Source organism: Notolabrus celidotus, chromosome 6 (assembly GCF_009762535.1).
Source record: "Notolabrus celidotus isolate fNotCel1 chromosome 6, fNotCel1.pri, whole genome shotgun sequence".
NCBI lineage: Eukaryota > Metazoa > Chordata > Actinopteri > Labriformes > Labridae > Notolabrus > Notolabrus celidotus.
Genome location: NC_048277.1, coordinates 13,459,030 through 13,482,472, shown reverse-complemented (window position 1 = coordinate 13,482,472; position 23,443 = coordinate 13,459,030). Strand labels below are relative to the sequence as shown.

Genomic DNA, 23,443 nt, shown 5'->3' with positions numbered 1-23,443 from the left:
TACTATTTTTTGTTTCCATCACTTTATCAGTGTACTGACTGAGACTGGAAAAGTTTGTATACAGTGGACTAAAGATATACTGTCATTAGGCAGAGAGGACCTTAGAGTAACAGAGTTAAGGAAACGAAAGGTAGAGAGTCAACATGACTGTTGGTAGTATCACTGGGAATCTTACAAACCAGAAACATATGTAGTCAGTGGTGCTGGACAGTGTCACATTTCATTGACAGTGAAACACTCAGCACACTGAGTACTGTCCAGCCACATGATTTTTTTTTTTAGATCTGAAATTCAAAATTATTGCAATGTTTTTTCTTATCCATTTACAAAGAAAAAACAAAAAGTGTGTTCATGCTGGCCATTTCCACAGGCATTTAGTTTCACATATTTGATCATATACAGTATTGCTATCAAGTTACATACATGCATAGCATGTGGAAAAAATAAAAATCCAGAAATCTTCAGGTTTGGTTTGGAATGGAAACTTACAAAAGAGTAATAAGAGCATTTTTTAATCAGCTTTTTGAGAATAACGAATAATATTCAAACAAATAATCATGTTTTTCAATAAGGCTTTACACTTAAATTTACATTTTTTTTAACTTCATTCATCATATTCAGACATTATTCTCAAAAGGCTTTCTTCTCTTGTGCCAATGCTCTTCTGTAGAAAAATCATGAATTCACTCAACTCAAAAAAATAGCCCCATCATGCCTTAACTATAACTTAAAAATGTATAAATACAAAAACGTGCTCAAATAATAATTAATAACTATGAGGAAAACAGTTTGTAATACTTCATTTATAATTAGAGCTCTTTCAATGATCAGTTACTCGGTCGAAATCGTAAAATAAAAGTATTACCATGATGATGTAAATAAAAACAAAATATGGTCGTAGTTTTTACATCAGTGAATTCAAGGTGCTTTCTTTGGGAAATGGTCAGCAGCTTTGTAGAGACTCTAGTATTGCCCTTTAATAATTCATGACTCCACATCTGGAGAAAATTCACCGGAAATTCAATCCAGTTCTGTTTCAATGTATAAGACTTCCGAAACTTATACGACAAAACAACGAAGAAAAACAAATGTCCTATTCTCTCTACAAACTGGAAAACGACCTGGTTTTGAGGATTCAACTGCTACTGATCTGATTTTAAAATAAACTAATCACCAGACCTGGATGGACAGACTGATCTCTAACCAGTGATCTGGTGTCGCCTTCTCAAAAGACAACGTCATCAGCAGCAGTAGATCACAAACATTCAGTGATTCTGAGCAAAATGCCCCTAATTTACAGCAGACATGTCAGTGGTACAGAGAGTGGTGTCATTCACTGAATCAGCTCATCAGACTGAACATAATCAGTATGACAGTAAAAATGCATCTCATAAAACATAGAGTACATTTACAAATTAAAACTCTGTGAAGATAAAACAATTTACAATCAGAAAATCATAAATTCCAGTGGCATACAGTCATGTTATATGAAGAAGAAGATAAGTCATGATTGCAGTAAAGTGATGGCACTGAATTGATTGAACTATTCTCTGTGCAGAAGCAACTGAAGTTCTCTGTAACCTTTATATTGACCTACAGCATAAGTTATACTTCTTTCTTTTAAATCTGTTGCCAATAAATGAGCAACACTGAACTTAAAGGCCTGTGAGGCAGATGTTGAATTGGAAAACATTTCACAGTTAGCCAGCAGCAGGTTTGAGATCAGTAACGTGTATTCAGTGAATCATTGACAGCAGCTGTTTGAATCTACAGTATCTCACGGGGCTCACCTCCTGCGTATGCACTATCATGTCAACCCGAGTGACAGTGAAGCCCTGACTGCTCTGTCACCACACCTGGATTAATAATAGAGCTGGCTTAAGGACTCCGGCTACACTAAAGGCCCAGGAAGAGTGAGGGACAAATACAAAGTTATTTTGGTGCTCTTTCTGTGATTAAACATACCTGGAGTTCAGCTCAGCTGGATCAAAAACATATGTACACTCAGACAGAAAGATCTTCAAGATAATTTACAATTTTGATGAATATTTCTACTTCCTCCAATGCATGAACAAAACATGGCTTTGCAATCCAACCAGTGGGCCAATACAAAGTCTCATGTGGACACAAGAAAACAGGATTTTGCATTTAAAACCATAGACTATGTCACTTTTTGCATTAACAAATATGAATGCCACTGAGGAGAGACCTCTGCAAGTGTGGGGTGTCATCTCTGTCAGGAATCTCCTAACTGCAACTACTGTACATGTAATCTCTGTACACAGTGTGTGAATACAGAATCTCTGTGCAGGGGAGAATAGTTTTGTTGTTGAATTAACTCAGTTGTGTGTTGCTGAACAAATCAGCAGAAATGCAATAACAGTCAGAGGTTATGGTCATTACAGACTGAAACACTGGCTTTGGTAACTGCTAACTTGAAATCCAATGAGATAGAAAGATCCAAAGCTATCCAATAAATAAACATAGCTCAGAGTTATGTTTATGTATTTTAGATTTGAATCAGTTCATAGTAATAATACTCTGTTTGCTGTTCCTGCATTGAAAAAGTAACTCAAAGAAAATGTTCAAAATCTCAATATAACAAAAAAAAACCCACATGGTTTTTGCTACTGTTATGTGTTTTTAAGTGGTTATAAAACAGCTTGTATGCTTCTACATGTTGGCATGGTTGACCCTCTTATTTTCGGTGTAGACAGTCTGAAGTGTATTGCACAGACACACATGAAAGCCAAAGTCCTGATAGTGCTAGTCTTTGATTTAAGTCTGATTATTTCTGTTGTGTCTGTAATTAATCAGAATTTAGTCATCTCTGTTATTTTGGGCAAAGTCTACTGGCCCTTTTTTTCTACTTTACCTGTTGGAGGTGAATATTGAAGAAAGCTTTGACATGACTTTTAGTGCACATTCAGCCATCTTATTTGAGCAAGCCCAAATCAGAGATGAGTCGCATGTTGAAATATGAGGTGTAGTAGAGACAGAGCTGAATGTCAGGCATGTCACATCACAGAATGAGAAGTCTGTCTGCAGCAGGACTGCTCAAAACCCTGTTGGAACCTTAACTAGAGAATACAGTGACCATTCATGTAATGTAATGGGTAGCTTTATATTTTAGGAGTGTAATATTTACTTTGTGTATGCTTACTGGTTCACCATATACCCATTCAAAACCACAAAGAGTCAAAGTAAGAAAATAATTTAAATACAAGAAACTGAACATTTGTACATTTTGGGCACTTGGTAGGCTGTGTGATTGAAACAATTTAACAAAACAGCTTTACATAGCTCTCACAGCAGAAATTGACACAACTGCACCTTTAAGGAGACAGTCCAGTAATGTGTAACAGACATGTCCTCCAGTCCTCCTTATCCCTCAGTGTCCATGTCATCCTTCTGCTCCTCCCTCTTTCTGTCATTTTTATCAAGGCCTGCTCATACTGTACATTCCTCTTACGGTTCATCTGATTGGTTAGCATAACTTGATAAATATGATGTGTTTGTAGCTTATTGATGGAAAATGTTGTCCAGTGTTAAAAATGAAACCTGTTTGTTTAAACCTGGCCCTCTTTTTGCTCTTTTTTCTTCTTCTAAATGACCAATAGATAAAAATATGTATTAGAAGTTCTCCTGTAGATTATTTCAGTCAGCAGCTGTGAAATGGGCTGTGATCGTTGTAATGTAATCTCTTAAACTTTTTTTTATTAAGGAGTGAGATTCTTTCGATTTTTTATCCAGATGTTTCTGGTATAAAAAATATCTTTTTTTTTAATACTTTCGGAAGAAATACTTTGATGGTGTTCTTTTGCTCCTGGGGATTATGTTCCAGCCACTACAGCCTGTTTTGCATCTGCCAGCTGAAGAAATTTATAGAAACAATTCTTTGACAATTTGTACCAATGAGTCATTTAGACACCGAAACAGTAAAAATCAGGCCCAGTTTAAAAAAATATGAGTACCCTTTAGTACTGCTGCTGCTGTCTCTAGTGTCAGTATGAAGGAAACCCATCCGGCAGTTTATAAACTTCATATCATATATCTGTTTTAGTGGTCTGAAGGGGCAGAACGACAGCATACTGTGCTCTTTTATTACATGTGTCAAAGCAAAACATTTAAAGTGTGTTGCTGACTCAGTGGCTCTGTTCCCACTCAGTGTGTGTGTGTGTGTGTGTGTGTGTGTGTGTGTGTGTGTGTGTGTGTGTGTGTGTGTGTGTGTGTGTGTGTGTGTGTGTGTGTGTGTGTGTGTTTTAGAAAGCTGTGCTGGCCATGCTTCCCGGAGCGAAGAGTCTTGGTAAACTGTCCTGAGACGTCTCCACGTGTCTGTGGGCCATCTTCCCCTCCTCGCCTGTTCAACACAACGAATTGTAGAACAGCGAAACATGGAAAAATAAACACGAGAACAAATGAATGAATGTGTACACGATTGAATGAATGAATGCTCTCCAAAGACATTGATGTTGGACAAAATAAAAGGGCAGACAATGAGTAAGGTGCAATTGTCTCATTTCTGCCTCAATTTTCCTCTAATGTCAAAAAAATATGAATGAATGGAACAAAAGAACAGAAGAAAAATTACAGAAAGATAAGAGTTAGAGTTCTTTCAATGTGCATGTGCATCAATAGATAACAACCACTGCCATATCCAGTAAATTCCTTCAAAACATGGGTCTCAGTTAAATCATAGTTAGGAAAGATGTTTGAAAATGATTGTCGATCTTCACTTTAACTTATTTACTTTTGAAAGAGAACTACCACCACTTTCCTGAGCTTGAGTAGTTCATAGTTACACAGTATTGAGCAGTAAATTGATGGAAAATGTTAAAATGGCACAGAACTAGCACTAAAACAAGTGAAAGGGTTTTAGTGCCAGAGGGAGTTTAGTATTTAACAGAAACTTTAAACAAAGGCACCTTTAATAGAATACAACCTGAGACCTCTGGTTGTAGCCTGTGTCTGCATTTATTTTAGTCATCACCTTACAGTAAGATCACCATTATCCCCTTCCCCTGTGTTTAATGCTTTGTTAAGACAGCTGTTAAAAAATGTTCACAGGAAATGTATAGTGCTGCTGTTGTTCTTAATGACATGTTGGTTATTCTTACCGAGCACCAGCAGAGCCTGTTTGGCAGCTTCTCGGACTTCCTCCTTGTCTGTCCGACACAGATAGACTAACTGGTCGATGCTTTCTTTGGCCTGAAATGACAGCAGAGTGGGCGCAGAGGTCAGTGCATGCTGTTTTGCACTGATAAGGTTTTATGACATTTTTTCTTTGTGTTTCCACTTCCACCATAATTATTGTTTCTGAAATATAGAAACATTGCTCAAACAGGAACACCGATAGTGAAATAACTAATAGCTACAAACCAGAGTTTTAGTATGGTGATAGAATGGAATATCTTTGGGTAAAAGCAGACTCAGTTTGTGAATGTACCTTTAGACAAGCTAAGGCTTTGCATCCGCAGACTCTGGTGTCCACATTGTCATTTTCCAGCAGCTCCAAACAGATAACCAGCGCCTGAGAAGAACACACACAAATGCACAGTGTCAACAGTGTTTATGTCGCTGCAGAGTTCTGCAGTTTAAGTTAGTATGAACTGATTATCACATGATGACGTCCTGCTTCACATTGTTGTACATGTAATGTGTTATCATGACTATTGTTGACTTGTGATTATGGCAAAATCAATATTATCAGCTCAATTGATATCATACAGAGAAAGATGTTCTACTCTGTCTGCAGCTTGATGATCAAATAACATCAGCACAGATATGCTGAAAGCATTTATATGTGCTGACCTTCAGAAAACATGTCATTATTACACTAAATATGTCACACACGGACATCCTGGTTACATGTTCTATTATTTCTTTACACTAATATATTTACACATGTTTGATATGACAATGAGGATAGAAATTTTTTGTGTGTGAAAAGGAACAAATGAAAGTATCATTATCAAAGTCAAAGTACTAAGCAATATGAATGAAATCATCCAAACTAAATTTGAACATTAAAGGGTAGTTCCTGTATTTAAAACTTGGGCCTTATTACTTCATCATATTAGATCTTATTGTTCTTACCTGCTCTCTCTGTCTGGACTGTGCATTCAGGCTCCTTAGCACAGAGCTGGCAGATGCTGACACTTTTCCTCGAGGATCTTTCAGTAATTTGGCCACAGCGTGAAGTCCCTCTCTCCTCAGGCTGCATGACGCAGGCTGCCGCAGGGCGTGCACGATAACATCTGGATCACATGACGCCAGGCTCTGCACCAGCCACACTGAGACAGGTAATGAATTGCTGATTAATACCACCCAACAATTACTGAAGTTTTCTTTGCATTAACTTAGCTTTCAGTGTGTGTGTGTGTGTGTGTGTGTGTGTGTTTGTGTGTGGGTGTGCGTGTGTGTTATACCTTCTTCTGCCAGCTCATTGACGTGTATCTCCACGTCTGTTATGCTGTTAGCCTCCAGGTAACTCCACAGCTGGAACACTGTCACTGTCACGCTGTCTCTGCTGCTTCCTCGCCGTGGTAACCTCTGATCCAGCACTCGCTCAGTCAGACGCAGGAACACTGGAGAAACACACAAACAGGTGTTATTATGGCATTATGGCATGCGCACACACACACACACACACACACACACACACACACACACACACACACACACACACACACACACACACACACACACACACACACACACACACACACACAGAAGTTGTCCTACCTGTGTCGGCCATGCTGCTTGCTTTCTGAGGCAGACTGGTTGAGTACAGCATGGACAACGCGGACAGGAAGCTTTCAGCAGAGACGCTGTACATGCTACCCTGACCCACACTCTGTTGCCATAGTAACACAGCACCCTGGCATAGGCCAAGCTGTGGTATCACTGTGTGATGTAGAGAGAAGGGTTAGACCGAATACTGAACTCAACATGTGACGCATCAATTCTGACTTTGAAACAACAAACAAGAACGGTTGAATGATGTCATTTTGTTATTAGCTTTAGAATTAAAAGATTGAAAAGTACAGAAATACAGAAACATTTTCAGAGATGTCACCTTCAGCAGGCTGTCTCAGGCGTTTGGGGTTGTCCTTGGTGACCCGTCGGATGATTTCGAGGAGTCGTGCCTCTCTCAGCAGTCGATCTAAGGCATACATCTCTCCACAGCGCAGAGGACCAAATGTACCCAGACGCTGCAGAACAGAATCACACGAATCACAATAAACAAAAAAGCACATTCAACTAAACTGAAATGATAAGATGAACTTTTGTTGATTATGTTACAAGATATTAAAGATGTAAAAATGTTACATCTGTCACCTTGATGATAAATAAAAAAATGATGCTACTGCATCTTAAACCTAACCTTTTCTCCGAAAGGCAAAACTTAAAAACTACCGCAGAATTATTGTTAACATCTGGTTAAGATATTTAAACAAACAGAACTTCTACTTCAACAGGATTCTTTACAAAGATTGTAAATTGATTTCTACATGTTACAAACTGCTTGTAGTTACAACATTTTTTGAGGCCAACCAATCTTTCCATAAAAAATGTAATACAAGCAACCACATGTTTATGAAGTTGTTAGTGAGTTCTGAAAAGACTGAAAGTGATACCTCTACTTCAATTTAACTATTATAAACACTGCTGCAAAAAGTTCAGCTCCTGCATGACTCCTACCAGCAGCTGTGTGCAGCAGTTCTTCAGGTGGACCACTAGGGAGCGGTCTAGAGTAGCGCAGCCTGTAGTGAGGGGGCAGGAGGGTGTGAAGGGGCTGTCCCAGCCTCTGTCCTGCAGAGACCTGCGCAAAGAAAAGGTGCAAATTGAGACAGGTAAGGTGGAGACTAGACTGAGTCTATGAAGGTGTATATGAGTGGAGAGAGTTCAGTGCAGTGTATCTCGTGTATGAGTGGCTATCTGAAAAATAATCTATCACATGGAATCTTGTATCACACTGTCAGGACTTTATTCTGCTGAACCATAAGCTCACTGTACTTCATCCCTGACACAATATAAGCGACACATAAGAAAGACTACAACAAAGTCATATAGGAGTGATGTTACAAATTATTTGTTGAGGTACAAAAAAAAAACCCAATTACAGTGAATTTAAGAATAAAGTTTGGATGAATTGCAGCTGGCCTGAGAAAACCACAGCTGCAGCTCTCAGGCTGAAAGTTGGATTGAATGTCACATTTTTGTCAAGGGCTTTAACTTAATAAAATCTCCTTTCATTCATGTTTAACAAGGAGATATTTGCCAATTCCTTCACCCAGATAGTCAAAGCTATAAAAGTGATCCTGGCACTCTATTGTCACGTGCGTCTTACCACTCTCTATAGCTGTAAAGAGCTCTCACAGAAGTTTAATTAGTAGAACAGGAGGTTTGCAATACAGCTCAGCTCCTCTAGATGGCAGCATGGAGCTACAATCATAACAGCAGAAGTTCGATGACTGTAGATTTCTGCACTCTATGAACACAAAACACTATGAAGCAGAGAACAGAGAAGCTATTGTGTTTGGTTAGTATTTATAGTATAGTATAAATTCTTGCCAAGCTCCCAGATTGTTATCCTCAATCACCTCTTGTACTTTTCGTATCAGTGCATACTGTAGTTCTTCACAGTCAGGACGAACATCTACCCTCTGCTTTGTGGGCCTTAATCTAAAGCATTACTGGAACACATCTTATTCTCTGACAGTGACGCAAATGTCATTTCAGAATGATCGAGACATATTTGGCTTTAAACATCTCTAATGCACCACATCCCTTCAAACATTTCTAATGACCGTATGTCTAAGGCTGTGGTTGAGTGTCAGTGTTTACACCAATATGCGTTTTGTGAGCACTGACCTTCCGTTCCTACTCCTCTTGTCACCCTTCTCTTCCTCTTCCTCCTCCCAATCAGACGTGTTGAGGAAGTCAAAGCTGCCCAGAGCTGTTTCCACTGTGAGGCTGACCACGCTGGGTGAACGGCTGTGCTTACCACCCTACACACAAACACACAAACACACAAACACACAAATACACACTCAAACATTAGAGCAGCAGTCACGTATGTCTTACAATGCACAAGGCAAACAGATGCACAATAAAGCTACAATGTGAAGTGGACTTGGCAGGGGAAAACTCAGCTGATTATAGAAGTCAATGAGAAAAAAGAGCCGTCTCTTCGCTTGATCTATGACCTCAGTATGTTTCTTTAGCTCGTTTGAATTCCTTTTCAAAACAGCAAGACACTCATTTTTTGATGTTATGGCTTAATTTAAGGTGACAAATACAATAAAACTGGGTATTGTTCAGGGCGTGGCCTCCAGTGATCCAAAAGCACGACCACGAGGACCTATAAAGTGTCTCATTCAGCATTTGTTTGTATAAAGGACACTCTGATGAGTCAGCTGTTTATTTTGAGAGCAAGATGCCTCTTTGAAAAAGAAACAGTGTTTTCATTGCTCCACATTAAGCCACTTGACCCCACTGACATAAACACTCATCCCTGTAGATGAGCTGCTGGTCCACTGCTAAAACAGTACATTTACAAGTATATAGTTTTGGCTTCTGTGACTTCATAAAATATATGTGTGATACTTTCTCACACATGCTCTCCATCCTTACCTTCAGCGTTACCTGCAGCAGCTTCAGCTCTTGTTCCATTATTTGTAACTCAGGGAACTGTCCTCTGTAATCATCCATAGATGAAACTACAGCTGACAGAGCCTCCTCCAGACCACTGTCTACAGGACCATCACCCTCTGCTACACCTGGCATCTCCTCCTCCACCGCCACCCGCCGAGCAACATATGTCACGTCCGTGCTATCTGGCAGTGTGTTGCACTCTGTGTGTGAGTCTGTGTTTGTTTCTGAGGGAGTGGTAGAGTCCGCTCCTCCTGTGCTGGGCGAGGAGCATGTTGGGACATCTTTCTGATGTTGATCAGTGACAGAGTCAGCCGGTGTGCTCTCTTGGACAGCAACAAGTCTCTCTGGTGTTGTGTCAGTGTCTGTAGCAGAAGAGCTAGGCTGCTCCTGAGTTCTGCTGTTCACCTCCATCTCGATGTCATTGACAGAGAGCGCAGAGGCCACAGACATCACCTCCCCTGATTCACCTGTCGACCTGTCCGTCAAAATGATGCCGTCAGCACTGCTTTCACTGATGTGACTCAGGGAGCGCGAGTAGTTTCGTGAGGCGAGGCTGTTCGTAGAGACTCCATCCTCTAATGCTACATGAGACTGTTTCCCTGCATCCTCCTCCTCACTTGAAGGTTTAGGCCTCACGGTGACAGTCACCTTCTGCTCTGACCTGTGAATCCGTGTATTCATGATCGTCAATATATGTGCCAACATAGCCAATAATCATGATTTAGACAAATATTTGAGTAATAAAAGCAAATACTCTACCTGTCGCTCTCTGCGTGGTGTTTGTTGGAAACCTCACTAAAAGAAGTGACTCTGTTGGCGGAGTTTGGCGTTGAGGAGGAGGAGGAGTCTTTGAGGCAGAAGGAGATTTCAGGCTGTGGGTAAGAGCTTCCTGTCACAACTGGCTGGACATCTGGCGTCACCACTACCGCCTGGAGAATGAGAGACATGGACACCAAAAAGTAAGGTGTACTGATAAAGATGTATTTCCTTTGAGAAGAACACAGAACACAGTAATGTTGAGTAAAGTAGGTGACTGTCTCTTTTCTGATTTAAATACAGTTCAGCCCCACATGTTAGCTGACAGTGCACAAGGGTAAATGGCTCTGTGTGTGACGGTTTTTTCTCCTTCAGCTGGTTAACATGAGTCAGTCAGAGTGAGCCTGTTACAGAGCAGGGACACAGCACCTGGCTCAGTGATGAATGATTTCACAAAGTGGTGAACTACTTCTTAAATAAATGCCAGTAAAACAAAGGTTGTGTGCAGAGATTTTAGAGGTAGCCTTCCTTGATATTATCAATAAGGAGCTAACATTCAATGAAAATAAAAAAACTGTTCATATAAAAGTCGTCCTCACTTCCTCCAGAAACTCAGCTGCTTTGGTTTGTGTAGTTAATTAATAGCTGCTCACACAGCAATTCTGCAACAGTGCCGTAATGTAGTCCTGATCCTTTGACCTTACACATTAACCTCTGCAATAGTGTTATTCTAGCAACACTGAAGTTAGCATCAAATTCAACACGGTCGAGGCAGATGGCTGTCTAACACATGAGTCTGCTTCTGCTCAAGGTTTCTGCCTGTTAAAGGAAGTTTGTCCTTGCCACTGTAACTTGCTAAATGCTGCAAAGTATTCTGCTCATGGTGGATTAAGATGAGATCTGACTGAGTCCTGTCTGTAAGATGGGACTGGATCTTATCCTGTCTTGGTGTTGGGTCTTTGTTAATAAAATGACACAGAGTATGATCTAGACCTGCTCTGTTTGTGGAGCATCTTGGAATAACATTTGTTGTGATTTGGTGCGATGTAAATAAAGATGATTGATTGATAATTTGCCACTTTTGGATCTGCTATTATGAGGAAGTTACGGAAGCAAGGTTCTAATCCCCAACCACTACACTTAGACTTGTCAAATCTGGACTAAATGATCTTAGAGACTACAGACTTCTTAAAAATAAGAATAGGTGGCAACATAATAAAGATACCTGTACGATCATTTGTCTTTAATTAACCAGCCTGTCTCTCACCTTTAGTAGGAGAGCAACAGCTAAAGCTCAGACATCTTACAGTGTCTCAACATCCACTCTGCCATGAATTTAGCTTCTGCCTTTAAGCAAGAGATACAGGTTACTGAAGGCCAAGTCAAACAGAATGAAAAATAATTTCATAAGCTGGCCATCAAACCACAAAATTTAAATGATGATTCAGGAGATAACTTTTGATGACTGATGTTGGTTTTATTCTGGTTTTCATGGTTGATTTAATGACAGCTTCATTTACTCTCAGTGTCCTGTCGTCTCTAGATGTACCTTTGTGTTAATGTTAATTCATGTTAAACATTACTAATGTGAATGTTAAAATACAGAGGTGGAGTTTAGTTTGACTAGCCATGAGGGAAACCTGCTTACATCAATCTGTCTTAAAAGCATCAAACAGAGACATTCAAGTCTTCAGCAGCTTTAGACCAGTATGTAAACCAAACATTCACACATATAACAATAAGAACCAGGAAGAATTATATTACACTCAAATACATCACAGATAAAGTAAAGTGTGTTACCTTGTGATGTGCGTTGTTGCGTAGCCCTCCTACAGACAGCTGAGGACTGGAGGAGTCATCGGAGGATTCAGATGAATTTGACCACGCTGTTCCGTTCTCCAACTCCTCATGACGGCGGAGCATGTTCTAAAGAGAGCAGCAGTGTTATCAATCTGAGGAAAACACAAGTTTGATAAGGACAGATAGAGACAAACCAGAGGGTCTGTCCAGGATCTCGGCCTGTAGCAAAGGTTTTGGGTATTTCTGGTACTATGTTCGGCAAAAGAACACATCTTCAAGAATCTGCAGACAGTCATTGTACATGGTTGTTAACTAAAGAAAGTTTGAGGAGTAGATGTGTGAAAGAGGCTTTAAAAGAATTACTTCGATGAACACCTTCCTCATCCACAAACTGTGTGTGTGTTTTCACAATAAAACTAATTAGATACAACTTGTTTGGGGAGGTTTAAAGAAGTCCAATTTGTATCAAACAACTCCTAGGTATCACTTTTCCATGTTAATAATCAAGCTTTCATTCAGACTCCGTGAAGAATCCAACATGGACGAGATTCAAGGTGCTCAGCAGATTTGAGACAGAAGGACAGTTGATGACTGCTGCACTATTGCTTCCTCTCATGACAGCTTTGTGGGTAAAAAAGACCAGCTGACAGCTTTACAGCTCAGAGAGTGGGTACAGATCATGATTGCAGGATCCAGACTTTCCTACCAATAAGTGAGCCTCTGATTTCTAAGGTCTAGAATGAGCCATCACTCTCAGAAGTGTTTTAGGTGTTCAAGCAACAAAAGATCTGAGTTAAAGTAGTAACTGCAGTTTCTTTAAAGGTCGGTGGAGAGTTGTGTGTGTTTTGAAATGTACTTTGACCAAACACTCCTCAGCAGATTTCTAGTTCCTGCTTCTAAATATGCAACAATCAGTAAAAGCAGCCGCAGGGTTTGGAAACATTGCATAGATATATCATGGCTCCACGCACAAACACAGGGAGATGACTATTCTAGGTTTCAAAGCTCTACGCTATCACTACTGTCACTAAAGCACAAACCAGTGGGCTCTGTTTCTCTGCCTAATGACTTACTGCAGTCGGCTGTCTTGCTGGTGAGTTGTCACTACAGGAACAGCTCTGGCTAAGAGTGTCTCTGAAGATGTCCAACAGTGGCCAGTGTTGCCGCCTGGTCAGACTCCGAGGCAAAGACTGCACGCCAGAGGGGCAGCAGGTGGAACAAAAGGCAACGGGACAGTTAGGAACTGGTGGTTTTGGGCTGAACTTAAATGTTCCCTGTAAAGAAGCCTTTCTGATACACCAAACCTCAACCATCACTTCATTCAAATCCTCCTTAGTGACCCACAGAACAATCAATCTTGCTCTTTAAGTTTGTTCGACAGCATTGATCATTATGTGGAGACAACATATGGTAGATACAAAATGAAGATGTGTTGAGCTAATCGAGGTGCCATTATTTACTTTCACTTTTCAACTCTCTTTTTTAGATAAAAGCATTATTTTTTCATTTTCTATACACTAACATATACAAGGGTTTTGATTATCTGCACAAAGTTTCAGTCGACTGACCAGTGACTCTTGTCAAATGTTCCAGTATTTTCAGTCCTTTGAAAATAACCAGTCAAACATTAATCAGGAGGAAACAGACACTCACATAGAAGGCTTGTTCTCGCAAGGACGGCGTGTCAGGAGGACTCTGGTTGAAGATTGTTGAGAATCTTTTATTGACGCTTGGAGCTTTGTTGACGGTGCTGGCCACCGAGCTCTGGTCATCCTTATCAAATGGACTGACAAAAGAGAAAGAGAAATGGAGGAAGAGGAAGACAAAGTTATTTTCTAAGACAATATGTCATCAATATGACTTTGCTGATTAGATCAGCAAACAGAGCAGTGCTCAAACAGATCAGGATCTATTTAAACACCCAGCTGACTTCAGGGCAAGGTGGTAATCTAAGGAATTGATCTAGAAAGCTGACTGCATAAAATATGTGTCACTAATCATGACAAATTTAGGATGATTTAACTTGATATGGAATGATCTCACAGACTATGAAAGGGGGAACTTTATGTAAGATACCCAATTTCAACAATTAAGCAAATTAAGCATTGTTTTAACCTTTAATATTGAAAGTGGGGTTCTCTGGAAAAAGGACAAAATCTGCCAGTAGTTCTGGTCCTCGTAACAACTAGATGTGTGTGTTTAGTCGACTAAATGATTAAATGGTGTCACCTTCACAAGTTGACAACATAATTACTGGTCGTAAAACAAGTTATCAATATTTGAAATATTGTAGGCCTGATATCCTGGTGATTGTGTATCTAAGCTGTAGTGTAGCCACCTATCAATAGAAGGGCTGTAGCTCTGGTTAATGACTATTGCCAAAATGTTATAATGCTCTACTATCTAGATGTAAACGAACAAAGAAGGTACCTTGATGCACACTGCTGTTTGGCTGTATTTTGGTTTAGAAAATGGAGAAAAAGCTAAATATAAGCTGTTTCTTGTTAGCTCAACTGGGGCATTGCATCACCAGCATGTGGACATTAACTTTCAGGTTGTGATCCTGTGTTCAGCCGTTTTAAATAAATTGTGCTCAATTTTGACTGCATTCTGAGTTTATGTCTGACCTTTAGACTAGTCCGCAAGCTGGAATTTAAACAACTAGGAAATGAGTTGCTTCAAAACATCCCCAGTAAAAACCTTAGATAAACACTTAAGATACTCACTTAAACAAAAGCAGAGTAACATCTTCAAGTTTGAACAATGAACCACTTGTTTGTTTTTGTCTTACATCTTTGTTTAACTTGCTGCATCATCAGACTTTATATTGTAATCAACACACATTTTTTTCAGTATATAAAACAATTATCTTGATATTACTGACCTATCCATCAGCCTTATGAGAGCATATAAGCATGACTTACTTCCAGGTGACTTCCAGGCTCAGCTTGATGGTCCCGAGGTCATTTATGTCCACAGCGACCGTCTGCGGCAGTGCAGCGAACAGGTCCTTAGTTTCACAGGAAACACTTCCTACAACTACGTGATTGGCCAAACTCTTAAGCTCTGTCACCTAGAAGAACACATAAGTTGTAAGTAAATGTTGTCTTTCACTAAACAATCAGGCAGAGGGCATGTGTGGGGGTCTCACCTTCACACAGAGGAACTCGCTGATGAGCGGCATGAAAACCATGTCCTCACTGTCCCACACCTGCTTGCCGTTGAGCTCTATTCTGCCACGGAGTTTCCATCGCTGCCGGCCGTACCTCATAAAGATCTGAACACACAATCAGACATCAGTCTCTTCTTGTGTGTATACTTTGTGTTCAAATGTCATCTTCATTTTCTCTCCTCTTTTGTTTGAATTCCTTCATGTGCTTGTTTTCTTTCTCATTCTTCATGAAATGCATCCCTCTCAAAGTACACACGTGAATAAGTTCACATACACTCTTGGTCATACAAAAAAAACACACAGACTTCTTCGTACTGACTAACCTCATACTGGTCACCAGCACACAATCTAGCAAATCCAGCCAGACCTGAAAGACAAACAGAGACAGACGCAGTCAATCAGTGTCACTGAACTCCCACTCACACCGTCTTTGCTTCAAAAGGTGATTTCTTGTGATTTAACTTGAACTGCTCTGGTCTATGAGCAGACTGTGGATGGGTAAATTACAGCCCCATCCCAGTGATAATAAATATCAAATTCACATCCTGTATTTAGGTATTTGAGGATCTGTATATTTTTTACATAGGAACATCTGCTTGCCCTCGTTTGATTTGTTGTTTGGTTTGTTATTGTTTATTATGAGTAAAAAAAATTCTTAGCACCTTGCCTAGAGGGGTGATATTTTGTTCTGCTGTAAACTTTCTGAGTGACTGAATGACAATAAAGAGGACTTAACTTTATTCTTATTCTCTCAGAGTGAGATTTTGGACTATTTGGAAAATAATACGATGACAGAAAACTCTGAATCCATCATGACAGAATAAGAACATTATTTTAGTCTGTGAGGGGAAATTCAAGTTATATTAATAAATGGGGGGTTATATTGTCAGCTACAGGTAGGTAATGGTTCTCTCATCTGTACCCAGTTACTCGATGAATTAAGTGTTCACATTTCAAAAAATAGGTGGCAGTTCATCAAACACAGCTAAATGGACAATAACAGCAGCTTTATTTAGAGTAGCATTGTGATGTTTTAACCCTCCTGTTATGTTGCGGGTAAAACTGACCCATTTTAAAGTTTAAATTTTTTTTTAAATAATTAAAAGTATTATTTCGCATTTCTAATGTCACATTGGATGAAAGGCTAGTGGTATTTAGAGGTTCCTTCCATCTTAGGTAATATATGCCTTCCAAACCAACTAAATACAGCATTCAAATTGTTTTTGCTTGATCATGTAAGCACTTTGTAAACCTGTGTTTTTAAAGGTGCTTATATATAAAGTAATCATTATTATTAGTTTTACATGATACCAGATAGTATTATGTATTTTCTATTAAAGCATTGCTAACATGTCATAGCAAAACAGTACACATTGTGATTGAACTCACCAGTGACATTTTTATTCTTACCTTTCATTTTGATATGGAACTCTCCAAGCTGGTTCTCCAACTCATTCTCTAATACACACATGTTCTGCAGAGATGATTAGAGAGGGGGACATTTTCATGTCATCATTTTTACTTGACAGGTCTGAAATGCAAAGCTTTTATTTCTGTACATCATCTCTATGAGTAATGATTTGTTATGCCTTATTTATCCCAGTGAAAAAGGACAACAGAACGGTTAGAGAATAATAAAACGAAAGTCTTTCAAATCATTAATATTGCTCCTGACATCAGCACATTATGTCTAGTAAAAAAAAGTGGAGACAACAATGGTGGGAAATGAGCAGCTTAATCACCCCCACAGGAGATCTTTGGTATGATCATGTGTAAATGGATCTTAAAGATATAACATCACAATAAACACAGCACCCAATAAAGACACTGCAGACTGTTTAAGTTGCAGAGTTTCAAGAGTCACTTATTACTCACTCATTGGTGCAATTCTCAAACAAAGTTCATAATACTTTAAAATTTTGATCTGTGTATTCCTGATCAACCTTTGAATCCTCTTTCTCCTTCCTCCTACCTCAGTGTACTCTTTGTAACCTTTGTTGGCTTCTGATAAACTCTCCTTGGCCTCCTTGCTGACTTGAGAGGCAGTGTACGCTTTCACCATCTTGTTGGCCCCATCCCTGAGTCTCCTCTGCAGACAGTAGGCCTCATACAGCTCATCAATCTGGGGAAAACAGGCAGAAAATGTGTCATAATTCATCTTTTCTCTCCTCATCCAATAAGAAAACAGCCTCAGAGCAAGTGGAGCGCTGAAAATCTCAGTTAGTAGCAGACAGGAACTGGACGGGAAGCCAATCAATCAGTGAGTTAGGAAGTCCTGCCTGCATTATGTTTGTATATTACATCACTGCTGGAGCTCGGCTGCTGGTGTTATGGAAAATTATAAAACACTACCTGGGATGCTTTTCATGATGAGGTTAAACGCCTCTGCTCAAATTGGTCATTATACACAATCTTCAGATAACTGAACTCAACATACAACTTTTTAAATAGCATATTTATACTTTGCATTAAGTTCAACGTTTATACAGGTTCCTAAAGACAACAGCAGTATGTGCAATAAGGCTCTGCTGGTTGGCTCCTAAAATGATTCTCTTCTGGGTTGCTTCTATAATACAGAAATCTACAGGGGGATGATTGAGTGAAACAGGCGCACTGAATCTGTATTTGATTATCATGGACTGGCCATAACTGAAAGTAATGGGGTTAATTATGCTTAGTTCAAGAGCACTGTCTGAAGATAAACTATGTGGTTGTGTCATAACAACTGCACCAGTATGTCCATAAAAGGTGGTGGTCTTACCTTGCTGAGGTGAAACTCCAGTCGCCGTATGTACCTCTCAGTCACCTTCACTTGCTGTAAGAGGGAGCGCAGAGGCACATTAAGTCCTACATGTCAGAACAGACTGAACTATTTCAAACTAAGCCAAAGTCTCAAGAGTCTTAGAAATAGATAAGGATGTTGGTTTGCTAAATAAAAACAGACAAATATGTGATGTTTGTTAATGCTATTTAATCTGTAAGGCACATTAAACATTTCAAACTACATATTCAAATTAAAAGCCCTCCAGGACAGAGGGAGTTTGTGCTACTGTCATTGATTGCATTAATACCAGTATTCTTTCTTTAACCTAAAAACAACAACACCCCTAAACTAATTGATTCAGATCAATATACCAGAGCAGCTGCATTTTGTTTTCTCTCATAAAGACCCTTAAGTATGTACTTGAGGATGAACAGTGGCTTACCTTGTCCAGTTCATACAGGAAGCCCTGATGAAGAAGAAAAAACAAGTCTTCAGTATCTTTTTAATTTTTCATTAAAGATGCAGTAATATGTAATAACACTCTTCATGTTAAAAATGTTTAGCTTGTTTTTTCATTTGAAAACTAAAGCTCAAAACCATTACAGCAACTCACCAAAACCTTTTCTCTACTTTTTTTTTTTTTACTTTTACAGAGACATTTTCCAAACGTCAGACTCCTCCATCAGGATCATACTGAAGCTGCTAAATATAAAGCCATGAGACTTCAGGCTAATTTAGAAGGGCAAGGTTTAAAATTAGGTCTGCTCCATCAATCAAAATGTTATCCAAATTTCAATGTGACCAAGTACATTAAGTTTGTGTACATTATCTCACAGGCTTATAGTTTTAAAAGGGGGGGAAGTCTAGCTTAACATAATTTTAAGTAGGAGCTCTTATTATTACTGCAGCCATGTCTCTTTCTCTGTGTAAACATCATGTCCGAATCAAGAGCTCCACATATGACAAATCATCATTAAGGACTTCAATCATTATTCAATGAGGGTTATTATAACAGAGTATAAAATATCAGTTTTAATAATTTCAGGATATTTTATTTTTCCACACTGCACAGTCCTAGTTGAAATGGTGATGGGAATAAGTATTTGTTTTTGGGACAAACAGAAATGAGAACGTACCAGTCTGGAGTTCCTCTTTGATTCTTTCATCTGTCTGCTGAGGCCGTCCAAGTCTGTCTGATAAACCTGCAGGTAAGACCTGAGAGAACACACATTTATTTATTAATTTAGTATTTTTGTGCTGTATATGTATATAAGTTTTCAAAAGTGTTTTGAAATTACGGTCCCCTGTTTTTCCTTTAAAATACACAAAAATTAACACAAATAAAGAAAAACAGAACTTTTTAAAAATGATTGTGGCTGATTCACGTCTGTTGTTTCTTTCCCAAATTTGAGCTGATATTATTATAAAGCCATCAAAGTGCATTCTTTAATAGTTATGAAGATGTATTGTGAGTGGAAAGAAGATGAGCACACATCATGTCTGATGATGCTGACTATGTCATGAATCCTGGTGTTATGAAGACAGAATGTAAAAACAAATTTAAATATTTTAACGATGGTGAGACAGAACTGTTTTCTCTGATATGATTGAATGATGATGGATATCAGTTATCAGATCTTTACTCTGAGGAAATCTTTTATGTTGAAATGATTTCCCTGAGGATTAATGTCTTACTAACATAGAATCATTAGTCTCTAAAATCTGAATAAAAAGATGAGGAAAGTAATGATGGCCTGGCTTCAAAAGGGCACAACAAATTGGACAGGAGCATGGTAGAGGCACTTAGTTTTTGTGACATACTCGGGTAGTTTTTTCAATAAATGCATTCTGGCAACTTTTATTAACTGTAGAAATGTAAAATATAGAACTGATAATTTACTAATACTGGTCACATGAAACAGACACTAACCAGTGGCCCTTATTTTTCCACTCAGCACTGGACATTAGCCGTTAAATGACTTGTTAGAGTTGTTTTTTTTGTGTGAGCAATGGTGTGTGTTGGGACTGTACTCACTGAAGGCCTTTCTTTAACGCCTCATAGACCAGGTCTAGTCGCTCCGGCTGAGGAACTTTGGGTGGTGGGTTTGACTTGTTAGACGTAGTGAACATCCTGCTGGCTCTGCTGGGTTTCCTGCTCAGACCTGGGGTGCTGAACACTGAAAGGCTCCTGAAAGATTACAAGAACAGCTGATGAAAATCTGACATTCTTTGAATGGCCTCATCATGCTGTGTTTGGTAGAAATACAATCATAAAATCACAGAGCAGGACACTTTTAATCATCTACCAACAATTGTATGTCATATAACACACTTCCCTTTAATATTCAGACAGATGTTGTCTTATTGGGTTAAAAGGTATTTCATCTGATGTTCTTCCTTCTTGTATCTGAAATATGAAGTTACAATAATCCATACTGGCTTCTGTGTTGAAACACACAGTCAGACTTTCTGTCTATGGAGCTCCACCTGACAGGATGTCCTGTAAAATTCCCCACAGTATGTACATGTACATGTGTGTGTGTGTGTGTGTGTGTGTGTGTGTATGTGTGTGTGTGTGTGTGTGTGTGTGTGTGTGTGTGTGTGTGTGTGTGTGTGTGTGTGTGTGTGTGTGTGTGTGTGTGTGTGTGTGTGTGTGTACCTGTAGGCCTTGTCGTAAGTGTTGACTCCAGTGAAGCTCTGGCTCCTAGTGATGGATCTGGAGTTGGGGCGTCTGGCTGGGCGAATGGACAGCGACATGGTGGAGAGCGTTCGGGATGGACTCCCTGCACAGAGAGAGAGAGAGAGAGAGAGAGAGGAACCATTACAGACTGAACTGATTGCCCATGTTTACTGTCACACACACTCACAGATACAGGTATCTATCATTAAAGAGCATTCAGGCATAAGTGTTATCCACTGGCTATCTTTTTAAGAGACTTTGAGGATTATTTTTTTTCCTTATTGGAAAATTCAATGACAGAGAGGGAACATGGGAAGAGATGTTGACGGTTGACTTAAGTTTTAAGCTATAAGGTGACTAAGAAATTCCTCTGTGATAAGTTCATTTTTTATGAAAACTTATTTCAATATTGCACATGGTTATTGAGGTATTGCACTGAAAATCAAAGTATTGCACATGTATGTGAAATATCAGGAGTCTTTATTGGTTTACAGTGATTGTTCATGAGGGATACGGCCTGAGGGAAAAAGCTGCTCCGGTGCCGGGATGTTCTGGTAGCTGTACTTCAGCAACAACCATGATCTGTGAGGAAAACCTTTGAAGTTGGAGTCTAGCGGCTACAAAGAGAGCAATGAAACAGCTTTTCATCTTTTTGTGAGGTAAAAAAATGACTTTCCTCTCAAGGCCAAGGTTACTTTATTTGTGCCCGTAGGTAGATTTGGTTTGCAGTGAGTAAGCCTTCTTTTAACAACAACCAACAAACAGAACAGGACAAGACATGAGAAAGAAACTGACAAAGTGCTTAGTACTAAAAGGTAGTCCTCAATAAAAACAAGAACTCTTTAAAAGGTCTAACTGTGGGTTTCCTTTCTTTCTTTTTTTCTGACCGCTCAGAAACACAAGTACAGAACTTTGATGGGATCCACTTTGATCTGGTGAAATTTGTAGCCACTAGTCTAATATAAGCGATAGATTTTATCTTTAAATCATTTTGACCATATACTGTATATTTAAAAAAAAAAAACAGGAACAAAGTCTTGTATTACAGTAAACATAACTCACCCTAACTCTTAAATTTCTCATTTTGAGAGACGAGATAGAAAAGAGATCAAGCTTTTCTAAGAAAGAGTAAAGGACTATTACTTTATCTTTCACAGGAGGCCACACTTATACTTTCAGTAGTTTAATAAGTACATTTAAACTCTCATTATATTGAAATAAGAAAAACAGTTTTGAACAAAAATGATCAATAAACACCACAAACTGGTCATTTCTGAACTCACCAACAAATTTCATATATATATATATATCTGTAGATGTAAAGAATTAGGCTCCATCCACATGTATGTGGACATGTTTTAAAACATATTTAATTTTAGCTGAGCATATCTTCATAGTATAACCAAGCACACTCTTTTCTCAAGTATGATGTAGCCTGTTTCACTGATTATGGCTGAAGCAAAGTGTCGAAGTACCCAGTCCCAGACGAAGCCATGTACCAGAAAGAAAACTTCTTCAAGCACAATAAGTTTTGGAGCCAGTGTGCCAAAATCAGCTGTACATCATCTCCAATCAAACCAATAATGTGCCGATATCATTGAAAATATAGACAACAAGGTGAAGATTAAACTCTGTTTCTTTTTGCAGTTACTTTCTTGTTTCTTGGAGCAGAACTGATTATATTTGGACACAAGTGTAAAAAGGAGCGAGGTCTTTACTAACACTGAATCATAAGCTAAAATCAGCGCTAGCACTAACAATCTTGGTGTTTAGGAGCTAGAAGTGACCATATTGGCTGAATAAGTGGATTTGCATTGCTACATGTCCATACTGGTTGACAGGTTTCCTTGGTTTCAAAGAAGATGTTAACGCAGTAATCAAGATTGGGAAAGTGTTAACCAAGGTCATAGCTGAGCTGAGAAGCAGGCTCATTTTCTCAAAGGCTTTTTATGCAACTAGAAGTGTCGCCCCCTGCTGGCCAATTGAAGGAATTAAATGAAAACACTTAAAGGGCTATTTCAGTTTTTCTGATGTACGGTGGTTGGAGTTGTATGCCACTAGTAATTTTACTAGCAAGTGTGTAAACGAATGCCCACGAGTTAGACTTGGTGACAAAAGTACCTCTAGACCTTTGGGAATTAAGATATACCATCATATCAAACAGTGCTGCAGTCTGCGACACTCACCAAGAGTCCACTGGCGTACTGACGTTTCCTCAGTATTCAGGATTTAAATTGGAAAACCAGGAAGGCCAAAAGCAAGTGTGTCTTCAAAGTAAGTGTTGGGCTCCCATTGTTTTTTTTTATTGCACAATGGCAAACCCCATGATCTGCACGTCATGTTTACGTGATCAAAATACACTGTGTCAGCTGCTCAAGCGGAAGGCTTTACGAACTTCACAGATATTACTGTGTCCACAGGGTAATCTTAGGCATTTGGTCCTTATAGTGATGCTAAACTGAAATGCAAAAATATCAAAATTCCCGATGTATCAATAATGTACATCATAGACTTGATTAGCTGATAAGTGCACTGCATGCAGAAGATGACTTTTATGTTGTGTCCGCAAATTGTGCAAATACAAATGGGTTTTCAGGTAGCAAAGTAGTGC

General features: G+C 39.1%; 1 protein-coding gene across 2 annotated transcripts in view; it reads right to left on the bottom strand.

The window, feature by feature from the left end:
* Nucleotides 1-348: 348 nt before the first annotated feature.
* The window catches only part of ripor1 (RHO family interacting cell polarization regulator 1), a 61,816-nt gene continuing 38,721 nt past the window's right edge, over nt 349-23,443 (bottom strand). For both annotated transcript variants that reach the window (XM_034686231.1, XM_034686230.1), the window contains exons 2-24: nt 20,812-20,935; nt 20,188-20,340; nt 19,289-19,367; nt 18,595-18,618; nt 18,150-18,203; nt 17,361-17,510; nt 16,799-16,862; nt 15,712-15,755; nt 15,368-15,493; nt 15,141-15,289; nt 13,870-14,002; nt 12,217-12,342; nt 10,420-10,589; nt 9,640-10,321; nt 8,878-9,014; nt 7,705-7,825; nt 7,079-7,214; nt 6,745-6,906; nt 6,429-6,587; nt 6,097-6,293; nt 5,447-5,530; nt 5,118-5,208; nt 349-4,360 (exon numbers count right to left, since the gene is read on the bottom strand). In XM_034686231.1, coding sequence (XP_034542122.1) covers nt 4,263-4,360; nt 5,118-5,208; nt 5,447-5,530; nt 6,097-6,293; nt 6,429-6,587; nt 6,745-6,906; nt 7,079-7,214; nt 7,705-7,825; nt 8,878-9,014; nt 9,640-10,321; nt 10,420-10,589; nt 12,217-12,342; nt 13,870-14,002; nt 15,141-15,289; nt 15,368-15,493; nt 15,712-15,755; nt 16,799-16,862; nt 17,361-17,510; nt 18,150-18,203; nt 18,595-18,618; nt 19,289-19,367; nt 20,188-20,340; nt 20,812-20,909 — 3,237 coding nt within the window. In that variant the 5' untranslated portion in view covers nt 20,910-20,935 and the 3' untranslated portion in view covers nt 349-4,262. The remainder of the gene's footprint in view (nt 4,361-5,117; nt 5,209-5,446; nt 5,531-6,096; nt 6,294-6,428; nt 6,588-6,744; nt 6,907-7,078; nt 7,215-7,704; nt 7,826-8,877; nt 9,015-9,639; nt 10,322-10,419; nt 10,590-12,216; nt 12,343-13,869; nt 14,003-15,140; nt 15,290-15,367; nt 15,494-15,711; nt 15,756-16,798; nt 16,863-17,360; nt 17,511-18,149; nt 18,204-18,594; nt 18,619-19,288; nt 19,368-20,187; nt 20,341-20,811; nt 20,936-23,443) is intronic.